This window comes from Syzygium oleosum, unplaced genomic scaffold, assembly GCF_021117445.2.
Source record: "Syzygium oleosum isolate NSW1041296 unplaced genomic scaffold, Sole_v2.1 Sole_v2.21, whole genome shotgun sequence".
NCBI classification, from domain to species: domain Eukaryota; kingdom Viridiplantae; phylum Streptophyta; class Magnoliopsida; order Myrtales; family Myrtaceae; genus Syzygium; species Syzygium oleosum.
The window spans coordinates 3,499,956-3,513,028 of NW_026607505.1; the positions used below are offsets into that span (position 1 = coordinate 3,499,956).

A 13,073-nucleotide genomic window follows, 5' to 3' on the forward strand; every position below is an offset into this window, starting at 1 on the left:
GTAAGATCAGCAGATGGATAATAAAGAAAGATCAGTTGATTGACCAAGATGAAGGTATTTTGAGCTGTTTTTGTGGAGTGTTTGGAAATTTTGGCTCTTCTAGGGAAGAAAAAGAGAGTAAAAAGCTGGCGAGGTGGACCTGTCTAGGTGTGCCGAAACTGGGCCTGGACATCGCCTAACCGGGGCATGATCAAGTGATAATCGCTTTGGTGCAATACTGAGTTGATCTCACGATACAGATGCTCTTTTGTAGTAGTCTCTTCTATTGGATCGCAGATCGTTCTCGTACCAAATAACTACCCGCTAATTTGCTCCTTTGAGTTCTTTAATGATGATGATTTACGTTTGAGGATGCATCGCGGAAAACTGAAATGACATTTTTCACACCATTCTTTTCGCAAATGGCTCAGTCTTGCTGATTAGTGTTTCTGTTCTTGAAGCAGCTATTTAGCATTAATTCAGCTTATGGAAGTTGTGAGTGTTGTTCACCTTACTTTGACATGTCAGTCAGCTTGAGACTGTGGATGTATATGCATCTGATTCCCAATTTGTCAAGGCATTGCAGCAATTTATTTAAGGTAGATCGGCCATGATTGCAATTTTTCCTCCTTCTGAAGATTGAGATCTTCCAAGCCTAGGCGCGTTTCAAGCAATTGCATAACATCAGCTGATCGTTGTCCGATAATCTTTATTCTGATCCTACAACTTCTGCAGCTACTGCTAAGCCCGAAACAACGCAACTTATTTTGTTGTTATTGAAAGTAGATGTTAGCAGCCTTTCGATTTCATAGTTAAAATCCATATATTGTGGAATGGATCAAATGACTTGCCGCAGCAATTAGAACTTGATTTTCCGCTTCAATTTAGTTCTGTGTGTTTACCTGATCGTGAAATCGTTACTATTTATTTATCGAGTAAAGAAGGTCATGCTTAAAGAGAGAGAAGCAACGGATTTATCTGTATCTATCCTGGACCCGGAGCATCTCAGATGTACACAGGTACAAAATTATGTCAATGAACGAAAAAATTGCAATGCCAATTTTGGTGAGAGCCAGTCTGACAAGTTAACTAATACGAATCCCAGGAATACCTGCAAGTAAGAAGCCACGAACAAATTAGCCAGAGGAAAACAATGCTCGAAGCTTGTAGAGCCTGTGATTTTCTGTCATGTACCTGGACCGAGCCAAGAATGTAAATCAGCGAAAACCGCCGACCATGTATTAGGATGTCTTCCAACATGGCGAAGGGTATCGTGAGGGAGGCACCTAGCGATGCCACAAGAGGAGTGGTCCAAACAACACCGAGCGCCCTATTCATAATTTACAAGTCCCACTAATCAGATTCAAGAAGGTAGAAATCATCATTCGTCAAGGTTTAGCCTCTGAACTAACCAGAAATAATCAGAGAGGAAACTTCCGACGAAGCAGTTGGCAAGAACAACTCCCCCCATGGCCGCAGACTGAGGAAAGGCAAATTTGGGCTCTATGTCTAGAGCAATGAGAGGCCAAACTGAAAAAATCCAAGCATAAAAATTAGTTAAGACACCATTGTTGAAGAACAGAAAGTACTCGGTTTCATTGCCACCGATTCTGATTTTGAAAATCATTATATGCATCAGCACATCATCATGCGAAAAAACTTGCGTTCATTAGGAAGCTCAAATTAGGGGATTGCTCTTACCAAGCCACCAAAGCGCGAGAAGCGAGAATAGTCCAATACAACCGAATAACTTTTGCATGTCCACCCTTTCTCCTTCTTCTCCAGCGTACTTTTTGAGAAGCACTGAAATTTTTCATATAGTTAACGATAGCTGCTACATCTCTGTTGAAAATTTCAACTGAAAGAGAATTTATTTTGAAGAAAAAGCAAATGCTGTACCAGCAAATAATCCATCAGTTGCAGCCGAGAGAATTGCGAAAAGATTTCCTAGAAGAGAGTAGGTTCTGTTGTTGAAGGAACAGATTGAACACAAAAGAAGACTTCATTAGTTGCTGGTGAGTAATTTCAATCAATACACCTAATAAAGTATGAATTAAGAGAAATGAAAGCGGAACCCATAGAAGAATTAAATATGCAGATGATAATAGGCAAGGATTACACATTTGTTTCATCATAACATCAACTTGATTTGAGTTCCAGAAGAACTCTCACAAGAATGCTCGATCTCTAATAGGAAACGAGTAGAATGAAACAAAATTATGAAGTCAAATGAATTTGGAAAACAAAGACTACATACACAGTTGTGTTGGATTGTGATTGATTGGTACTTGAAGTCTTCCCTAGTGTAGTCATGGCGACTCCGGCTATACTGATAAAGACCGAGATTGCTTTTACTACACTTATGGAGTCCTGTCCTAGAAATGCACCAATCAGAAGGGTGAAAAGTCCTGATGTCGAGAACAATATCGTAGTGCTGGCAACGCTTGTTCGTGCGAGTGCAGCATTCATGAAATACTGCAAACAATAATAACACCCTTCAATACTGTGCTATATCTAAAGAAAGTGCAATTTTATCTCGGTATTCAACATCATTGCTCATTAAGACTGTCATGGTTTTTAGATGATGCAGATCATAAAAAGATCATAGTAAGACCAGACGTTGCAATCAATTGATTCCAGTAGAGGGTGATAGATGAGTGCCAATATTATGTGAAATATGCTGAGAAAAGACATGATTTTGTATTGGTAGATTAGTACTTCTCTTGTAGGCCCCACAATGATACTTAAACCAACTTGAGAAGCTGTGCATATTACATGCTTTGTATCAGAAAATAAATGATCAGACACATGAAAGTGAAGTTGCAGTAAAGGATTTTAACCATAAAAACAAAATGTTCTCTCACCTCAGACACAAACCAAATAGGCGCAAGGATGCAGGCGACTTTGAGAATTTGCTTGCTGTACAACTTCTCCTCTTGTTCCACAATGTCATCATCTTTTGCTTCCAAAACAAAGGCCTTTCCTTCTTCAAGTAAATGAAGTTCTTTGCCTGTTGAATCCACCACAGTCAGCTTTTCTTGATTTTCCATTTCAAGATTACCCTGCTTCCCATTATTTTTGCCAGGAGAATCTGGACCTGCACAGATTGCATCGACTGTCTCCACACTATCACCACTTTCACTAGTGTGGGATTTTAGGGACTTCAGTAACCAGTCTTTGAAGAATGCTATGGGAAGATAGAACACCAAGAGCGAAGTCCCGAGATAGGTCACTGCGAATGGGTGCTCATAGTCCTCGAAAACACCCTGTTACACAAGTTGATATGTTAAGCTGGTAAAAGTCATTGCGACAGAGGAACTGATGTTCTACGAATTCATAAATTTTTCTCAGCAGGGAAAGAAAATTAAATTGCTACCTAATAGGATCCGCAATCGAAACAAGATAGAATAGGAACACACGGTTCACCGATTAAACAATGTAAATAACTAGGATCACCAAATGAAAACTCTGAAAACAACATCAAGGTGTCTCACTTATTTGGGCTCTGATTAATAACTCATTTGTTAAATGGATAGCACATGATGAAACCTGTACGAGGATAACGAACCACGCATGCTGAGTTGGCTCAATTTGGATGTATATTCTCATATTAAGGGATGCTTAGCAATGTGGAAAGATAAGGACACGGAAAATTATCTGATCAACTTTCCTCGCACCCAGAACTTCTAAACCATTAGGTAAGCTCCTGGATTTATACATTTACAAGATCAACATGCATTTTGATTCTTGACCAAATTAGCATATCTGTCCACTTTTTCTTAAAGGTTGAGCATGTTTTGCTGATTTTTATATTCGTAGTGGTGCGCCTGTGTAATCCCACTCAACCCACAGATCTACATCCCTTGATTGGAGGATTACGCGACACAAAAACATCCTCAAAAGGTTCAGCTGCACCCAGAAAAAGAAAGCTCGCCATAACTCAAGAAAGATTGAAGCCTTATCTACTTTTCTTTTTCTTCTTCTTCTCTTTACCCAAAGGAATGCTAGAATGAATTTTGCACAAACAGAGAGAGAAAGACTAACCTGAGTGACTTCTGCAGAAGTGACCCACATGATCACAACAGTGATGATGAGAATCAACCCACCTTTGTATCTCCAACTCATTTTTGACAATATTTGACAGGTATGAGTTTACTAGCAAAGAAGAACAAAGAAGACAGAACTTGCAAAAAGAATAGAAAACGATTAAGAGCAGAGAGAGTGAAGTGCCGGTGGGTGCTGGGATGGTAACGGTGGAGGGGAAAGATGTTGCTGAGGTTGCATGCGATGGGTACTTATAGAAGAAAAAATTGGAACCTATGCATGAACTGCCAAATTGAAATAAGTAAACTATTATCATTATTGAGACTATTGATCACCTTGCGGATGAATTAGATAGTTTCAGTTGTCTACTTCCGCCGACTGAGTCAACCTCGTCTGCTCCTTCCTCCGAGTTGCCACAGAGTCTACTACACTCGGGCCCACACCGCGTTTCCCAACTCTACCTGTCTCATGCCTAGCTGTGACACTAAACAGTTTCGCCCCATTGGTAAAACGACCGAGCTTTTGCAGCTTGATTTTACGGCTAACCATCCGAGGTTCCTACTCATTCCCTTCTTCGCGTACCCTCTTGAGGTCGTGTTATGATTAAGCGCTTATGGAGATCGAATATTTCGGTTTTTCGATTAGTGAAAACAATTATCGAAGCTCAGAGCATGTGTGGTTATTTAATCCTTAAAAGATATTAGTCATCCATTGAAGTAAAGTACTTCTTATCTAGCTTGACATCACCATTTTTAATAAATAAAAAAGATGACAAGTTGCGAAACGAGTGTGTTTTACTTAATCGAGTAATTAGTTGTTGTAATTCTCTGTTTATTCTTTACATTTGTCGAAAAATCCCTGTTCTTCTGCTTAGTGATTGCGATTTTACCCAATGTCATTATATTAAAAGCTCATAAAAAAAGTTACCTTAAAGTTAAAGCATTGTTACCATGGGTTGGTGGATACAGAACTGCCAAAGCTTACAAATGGAATGACATCCTTCCTGACGATCAGTCCATGGTTTGCATCAAATCTAATAACTGCCAAGGCTTTTTTTTTTTTTAATTTATCTCTTTTGGTTCACCAGAGGTGTAAACGAATGGACAAATTTCAGTTCATTTTGCCTTTGACTTCTTGGAGTTCTTCCAGAAACGCTCCCCCCTAAATGAAAATTCACTTTCTTATTTTTTTTCTGGCGAGATCTAGGTCCATATAATTTGGCTGAACAAGTTTGTGTATCAGATCCTTTTTAATGACAAAGTTTCAAAAAAGCACACATCCATATGTAACGATCAAACTCGTTTCACGAAAGTTAAATTTTAAATTGAGTACTTGATATAATCACACAAGACGATGACCAATTAAGGTATGTGTTAACTAATATATCACCTAATAGGGTCCCTCTCACTCGATGTGAGATTTTGGAATAGTAGAAACCCTCCATAATTAAAAACTAATGTCCTCATAAGTCTTCACCCCTATCCTTCAACGATACATTTCTTCTCTTCTCTCTCCACCTCATCCGAACCGTTTTTCCATGGCGATCCCTCGTCTCCTCAACCTCGTTGGATCATATATGAGCTTAGTCCATCCACGAACCACACAACCGAAGCTAAAAAGGGGTTCTATTTTGAGGAAAATTACCAAAAAAGTCTTAAACATATTACAATTGTGCAAATTCAGTAATAAACTTTTTTTTTTGTCAATTGAGTACTAAACATTTAGCAATTGTGCCAATTCAGTCCATCCGGTCAATTTTGGCTAGCCAGCAATGATGTGAACACCAGCCGTCCACTGACGCTGAAGTGAATAATTTTTATTAATATTTTTTGAATTTTTATTTTTATTTTCTTTTTTCCTTTTTTTTCTTTCTTTTTTTCTTCTTTCCTTCCATCTTCCTCCAGCCAATTGCTAGACCTCGGCAACTGACCAGAGGAGAGGCCGACCAGAGGCGAGGTCAACCTCACCGGCCAATGGCAAGGCCAACCTCGCCCAACCATTCCAGATCTAGTGAGGCTTGGCCTCACCCTGGCTAGGCGAGGCCAACCTCGTTGTCGCTAGGCAAGGTCGAACCTTGCCAGATCTGGGCTCCTCCAGAGATAGTGAGGCAACCTCGACGGCCTCGCCTCTGGCCAGTCGCCGGTCGTCAACCAACTAGAGGTAGAAGGAATTGAAGAAGAACAAAAAAAGAAAGAGAAAGAAAATAAATAAATAAAAAATTCAGAAAAATATTAAAATATTATTTAAAAATTCTCACATCAGCGCCGGTGACGCCTCGTGCCGTGCGGAACGTTTGGCGTCCACATTATCGCCGGCCAGTCAAAATTGGGCGGATGAACTAAATTGGCATAATTGTATAAGGTTTAAAACTCAATTGGTCAAAAAAAGATTTAGGATTGAATTGGGACAATTATAATAGGTTTAGGATTTTTTTGGTAATTTTTCCTCCTATTTTGATACCATTTATAATGATCCAGACTCGTTTTTCACATGGTCCATTTCTCCGAAAGACTTGTTAACATAGAGTCCCACCGGCAAATCGACATCCTTTTCTTACTCCTACTAGCAAATATCATTTAATTTCAGGACGGCTGCAGACGAGTTATTGTATTTTTTTTTTTTTCTGTCTTTCATGGGAGGTTAGAAAAGGGGAGAGAAAGAACCAAAAGAACAAGAAGTGGAGGAAGCCACGCCCGCCGAGGGGACCAACATGTGACCCCAACAAGAATCTGGAAATTGTAGGACGGAGGATTTTCCTTGTTCCTACGGGAGTCTCAAAAGAACTTTTTGGCTGTTTCAACTCGTACAGCACCCCCCGAGTCAAAAACAGTTGTGAACTCATTCAGTAGCCCGAGTTTCGGCTCCCCCCTTATGTCATTGCATCCGTCAGGAGTCAACTGTGAGTCGTACATGCATCTTCTTTCACACTGCATCTTCAAAAGGCAATTAGCATGATATAATAATAATAATCGAGCACTAACCTGTTTTTATCCGATCGTCTTTTGTTTTTCGTTGTGGAGGGTCTTTTTCCATCATTTTCTCCCCCTTCACATTGACCTAATCTTGAAAGCCGTGTTGCCCATCATCATAATTCACCCAATCAGTTTCTTTCTCGGTCATCGAGGTGCCTATCTATGTAATTTCTGTCAATGTGCCTAATGGGAAGCAATCTGCTATCTGATTTTTGTCACAAATTCCGGCGAAAAGATGAGTGATAATTATTAAACCAAACGGAAATAACACAAAAGACAAAAAGAAATTGACAACAGTAAGGCTTGAAGAGACACATTTACTTCTTTTATTTTTGGCCAGATAGCGATATGTATAATTGATCGGTGTGCTTGACATTATAGATCAGTGTGATCATGCCAACCCCACATGCTAAGCCATACAAAAAGAAAAAGAATTCATTAAGCAGACCTAGAGAATTAGATGCCCGCATATTTCTCTGCGTCTTGGCAAAAGCCCAAGTATTGGAAAACTAATTCTAGGAGTTTGCTCAATAATCAAGTGTTTGAATAGGAGTCCTAAACCTAGAGAACGCGGCTATACTTTGACCTATGTACTTAAACAATTTCCTATATGTCTTCTTTCTGAAGTTGTCCAAGTTTTGTCGGAGCATGTGTCTGTGGAGGTAGATTCGATTACTAGTAATACCTCAGATTGGATCGAGTACTGGCCAACTCACCTTGGGTACCTCAGCATCAGCATCAGCATCAGCAGAACAAAGTATAAGAGAGAAGAAGGAGATAACTTTGTTAGGTCCATTGAATCCAATTATTTTTTAGTAGTTGCTATTAAAACACAAACCCTAAAGCCAAACACTAGCAAGTTTAATCAAATCGTAGCATTCTTTTGTTGACCACTATATAATAGGGAAGATCGAACAATTTCGAAATACATTGTACATTGCCATATCATATGCGTGTGTCCGCTCGATTTATGAAACGAAACGAAATGAATGCGTATATTATTACATTGCTCATGGTAAAATCACTACAACCAAAAAATCCTAATGCAACAAATTTTTCGGTGACAAGATTAACTTCCGTCGCCTTAGGTTACCAAGAGCAACACAATACAGTATTTGTGGCCTTATCGTCCAACCAAAGGTGACAATTCATTAAGTTTTTTTTTTTGGTAAAGTAAGATGTATTTATACTTTTAACGCACCAAGTACAAAGAAAGGACGTCGTACTCAAAAACCTCGTACCCTAGGGAACAAGGATGGTGTTCTCACGGGTACAAGGTGTACGATTGAGAAAAGAAAAAAACCGCAAGGGCGGAACAAGGAGGCCGAACACTCCGGCTAAAGCAAGCTATACAACTGCTAAGCAAATACTATGAATCAAAAATGGAGGCAGAGATGCCCCAGTTTGCTTGAACTCTCCGGTTGCGGGGACTATCTTCGACGGGTTTAAAGGATAAACCTCTATCTCTCGTCACCTTAATAAGATGGTTGCGGATGGCCGGTATATTGAGTGGCTTGCTCCTAAAAAGGATATCATTTCTTACCGTCCAAATAATTAAGTTTGTTGCGGTGACAAATCATTAAGTTCGTCACCTTAGGATCAATCAAAGGTGACAATCAAAATTTTGTTGCCTTAAGTCAAACTAAAATGACAAACTTTGTACCTTTGTTGCCATTGATTCAATCAAAAGTGGGATAATTTTGAACCAACGGTGACATATATGAAATTTTGTCATCTTAGGTTAGACCTAAACAACAAAATCATGGTTTTGTTGCCTTATGTTAGGTTAAGCGACAAAATTCGAACTTGGTCGCCATTTAGGAGGGCAAATTTTGAACCTACGGTGATAAAAGTAAAATTTCATCGCCTTAAGGTAGAACTAAAGTGACAAAATCATTTTGTTCGTCGTCTTCGACTATGACCTAAGGCCACAAACTGAGTGTCTTTCTCCTTTGGTCGATCTAAGGCGACAAACTTTAGCATTTATCGCTTTTGGTTTACCCTGAGAAGTTTTCACCACCTTTGAGCATACCTAAAATGACAAAAGTTAGTTTCATCGCCGTTAACAGTAATTTAAGATGACAAACTATTCAATTTGTCGCCTTTGGTGTACCCTAAGGTACTTTTGTCACCGTTAGAATACTCTAAGGGGTTAATAACACAAAAAATCCCAAATTATATATTTATGACAAATTCACCTTAATTAATTTTTTGACCACAAAAAACCCAAAACTGGTACACATGTGATAAATTTACCCTCCGTTAGTTTCTGTTAAATTTTACCTTCAAATTGTTGAGTTGGATGACACGCGACAGTTGACGAGTGTACCAGTTTGGGGTTTTACCCTCCGTTTGTTACAGGCATACCAATTTGTGATTTTTCGTGTTATTAATCTAATTTAACGAAATTAACGAAGGGTAAATTTGCCACAAATGTACCAGTTTGGGGTTTAGAGGTCAAAAATTTAGTTTGAGATAAATTTATCACAGGTAAATCAGTTTGGGGTTTTTTATGGTCAATATTAGTTTATGGTAAATTTGTCACAGGTGTACCAGTTTGAGATTTTTCGTGCTATCAAACCTACTCTAAGGCAATAAGGTTGAGTTTTTCTTTGTCGCGTTTGGTCGAAATGTCAAAGATTTTTTTTTTTTGAACAGGGCACAAAATAGTATCAAATTTTTCATATGTAGGAGATATAAGTAGTAATTAATCGTGCTTATTATCACAGACAATTATTTTATACTAATACATAGGTTGCAAAAGAAATTGAATATTCATTTCTACTTTGTCAACTAATATGATACATGTTGTATCATTAGTAAAATGTAAATTTTATGTAGTATGATTGGATTTATTACAAGTGTTATTAAATATAGTTTAACTAATTATATTTATACATAAGTATAGCTGGAATATCTATTAATTCGTGTCATAAAAACTACTGGTAAATTTTCAACAACGAGAAGTCAAACAAATTAGTTTTCAAGTTATTTGGAAACCAAGGCAATCAATTGCATAAACTTTTTATCTATTGATTTGATAAAATTCTTTTCACTAGACTTGCAAGTTGATTATGAGCTTCAAATATCTCTTCACACTAGCTAATATGTTAGCCATTGACGTTGGCTAACAGTATCGGATAAAGAGGGATGAATAGGTAATTTCAATAAACTTGACAAAACATTGCGGAATTAAAAGAGTCAAGTTTGATTTAAACATAATATTGGATATGAGCAATACGTTGATATACATAGGAACATGTTATATCGGTTAGTACAGTGCGCTTCTATCAAACAATAATGAATATAAGCAAAGAGATAGAGAACGATGCACCCCGGAGTTTTATAATGGTTCAGCTTAGTGTAAGCTTACGTCCACTCTCCCAGACTAGCAGCCTATTAACTAGATTCCACTAGCAATCTTTGAGTAGTTACAATAGTATATGCCGCTTATACTCAAGCACTTCTTCCCAAAGCTGGTGCGGCTTATACCCAAGCAGATAGATCTCACTATCACACATCTAAGCATAAACTATAATACTGACGCATTTCTTGAGAGATTCCAATTCAGTATGCTCAAAAAGACAACATAAGAATGTAAAGCTTTCTCTGTATTTGGATTGGTTGTCACTCTAGATCTCTTGTCATTTTCGGCGTCTTGTTGATATCATTTTATACTCCTTAGCATCTAATATTCCCGTTGTATAATCTTGATGAGAATCAATCTCCAAGCTATCCGTGGGATAATTGTTGAGCAAATTAATTTAGCCGTTGAAGTCAATCAATTTGAGTTCCCGTAAATTTGGTTGCCCATGCAATCAAATTTTCTGTTTCCAATAATAAAGTAGGTCGAACTAAGAAAAGCAATTTGTCTTCAGAATGATTGTCAATCAATTAAGATATCACTCGTAATTAATCTTCCACGTAGAAAGTTTTTGAGACTGATGTTCAATCAATTTCTTCTAAAATGAGAATCCGCACCAGATTACTAGCTGTCAAATAATAAAATGAAATAACTTATCTTGGGATATTTTTCTATGAGCACGTGACAGGGTTGTTGTCCAAGGTAATGCAGTCGCTTTGCTTATATTAGTTGTCCCCAGTTACATATGGTTTCCCAGTGATATTAGACTCCTGCTAATATCAAAGTTGTGGTGATATTGGTCTCCAGTTATATCAGGTTTCTCGATTATATCTAACTGTGTCTCATCAGGTACTTCGAGTACAATGGTGATGTAGATTCTTTAGATAGTTCACTTTGGTATCTCCGAGTCTTTGTGAGCTTCCCATTCTTTTAGACTTGTTCACCTTATAATTTAGGTCCTTCCAGCTATCTCGAATCTTTTCACTTCGTACTTCTAAGTTCCTTATATACGGATATTACCTGAGACATAAACAACGCTTTCATTTATCAAGCTTGTAAGAAATAATAAATTGTTTTATCAACTTCAAAATATATTATGAGATTTTCTCGATAGCCATCACATTTCCTATTTTCTTATACATACATCTGTCTAGTATATTAATTAACTATTTTACTATAAGAAAATGAATCGTACTTGCCATTAGGGTCACGAAGCTTCGGTGTGAAGAATAAACTTATATGATTACAGCAGAAAAAGGGTCATATGGGAAACATCTGGGGTAGGGCTTATTACGCATTCTCACCCTCCTGTCTCTTTCCCTTTTTCTTTTTACCAGTAGTGTTTTTTGTCCTCGCTTGTGATTGTTTGCTTTATTTTATTGGAAGGTGTTTTGGATTTGTAAGGCTATAAGGAGGATCTCTATGAAGATGCTGAATTCTGGATCTCTTGCGTCAAGCCGGATCAAGAACACGAGTCAAACATCCGTTCCCACCCAGCGGCATCAACTAGGAAGCACGCTAAGACTGAACACGTCAATTCTATCATTAAATATAGAAGAGAACTCAAAAACCGAGATCTCCATGGCATTTGTCGATGGTATACACGAGCAAATTCAAAAACCGAGATCTCCATGGTATTTATCAATGGTTGCAATTGATCCGATCTTCAACGGGCTACTTTGAGACATGCAGATCGACTTAACTCTAGTCATTTCGATGAAATTGTCACCAATTGAGAGTACAAATAGAGTACATCTTATATGCCTTCGTGGGGGTAATTGCAGCTCGATCATGGATAGTGCGAATCTATCTTGTGGCGGTAGCCAATTTTTCAGCTCTTGATCCTCGGATATCTATACAAGATCAAGAAAACCCTCCTCGCATTCATTCGAGAAATTAATTTACATAGAGAACATTATTTACATAACTCTCCAGGAAATTTAATTGGGGAAGCTTTGAGAACAACCCTCACAACACATTCTAGGAGTTTCAATAAGGTCCATTTTACATGGACCAACGCGAACATTGGATCACATGGACCAAAACTTCGATGCCGCTCTTTGTGGGCCTCAAGAGTTGGGACTGACTCGGACTGATACCGCTCAGGCCCCGATTAAATCAATTTGCCGAACATGTTCAGATCGCCAATCGGTTCGGATTGAATCAGTTTCTTGTCGGATTGCACCAGCTGGTTCGAGAATCGCCCATTCTCCGGTTGCTTGTGGATTTTGATTGGAGAAGCTGGTACCTTTGTGTTGCTGGGAGGATTTTCAGTTACCATTTGGTTAGTCTGAAGCTAAGTGCAAGAAAGCTCTTCATTGCTTATACTTTGATTGAAGTCATGGCATCTTTGGTTCTATCTTTGCTAATTGTTTTTTTTTTTTGGGTAAGGCTATCTTTGCTAATTGTTAACGCCCCTATAATGATACAATGTTTCTTTTTATGTTAGTGCTCTGCTTAATTGTCGATATGGAGTTTGCTTGGTTCTCTAAAAGGGTTTTTCTATATTTTTGGTTTTTTGCTGGTGATTTTTTTCTTACCTTTTGACAAATTGTGCATCAATATGCTTTCCATTATCAGCTCCTCTGATGCAGTCAAAGTATTGACTGTCTATTGCTTTTCATTTTAATTCACTGCAGCAAGGATGAAGAGTGTGAGGGATTGGGTTTTTTCGCAGTTGTTGACCAATTCATTGTCCTCATCAAGGCCATTGT

The 13,073-nt window shown here is 38.2% G+C and overlaps 1 protein-coding gene across 3 annotated transcripts; it reads right to left on the reverse strand.

Moving 5' to 3' along the window:
• Window positions 1-729: 729 nt before the first annotated feature.
• Window positions 730-5,078, reverse strand: LOC115694407 (uncharacterized vacuolar membrane protein YML018C-like). Of its 3 annotated transcripts, none has more exons than XM_056320764.1 (9): window positions 4,973-5,078; window positions 4,024-4,499; window positions 2,844-3,245; window positions 2,237-2,454; window positions 1,879-1,943; window positions 1,681-1,782; window positions 1,392-1,509; window positions 1,174-1,309; window positions 730-1,090 (listed from the first exon to the last, which is right to left on the reverse strand). In XM_056320764.1, the coding sequence occupies exons 2-9, from the start codon at window positions 4,102-4,104 to the stop codon at window positions 1,007-1,009; spliced, it is 1,206 nt and encodes a 401-aa protein (XP_056176739.1). In that variant the 5' UTR covers window positions 4,105-4,499; window positions 4,973-5,078; the 3' UTR covers window positions 730-1,006. The 3 variants fall into 3 exon arrangements, with proteins under 3 accessions (XP_056176739.1, XP_056176740.1, XP_056176738.1); XM_056320765.1 differs by having other exon boundaries at window positions 2,237-2,349; window positions 4,024-4,507; XM_056320763.1 differs by having other exon boundaries at window positions 4,024-4,507.
• Window positions 5,079-13,073: the final 7,995 nt, after the last annotated feature.

Excerpts from the sequence above, each read along its gene's own strand:
- LOC115694407 (XM_056320764.1), bottom strand. The coding sequence starts at position 4,104 with ATGAGTTGGAGATACAAAGGTGGGTTGATTCTCATCATCACTGTTGTG. Across the intron at positions 3,246-4,023 it reads CTTCTGCAGAAGTCACTCAG|GGTGTTTTCGAGGACTATGA; the intron begins GTTAGTCTTTCT and ends CTTGTGTAACAG. Across the intron at positions 2,455-2,843 it reads CTATTTGGTTTGTGTCTGAG|TATTTCATGAATGCTGCACT; the intron begins GTGAGAGAACAT and ends TATTGTTTGCAG.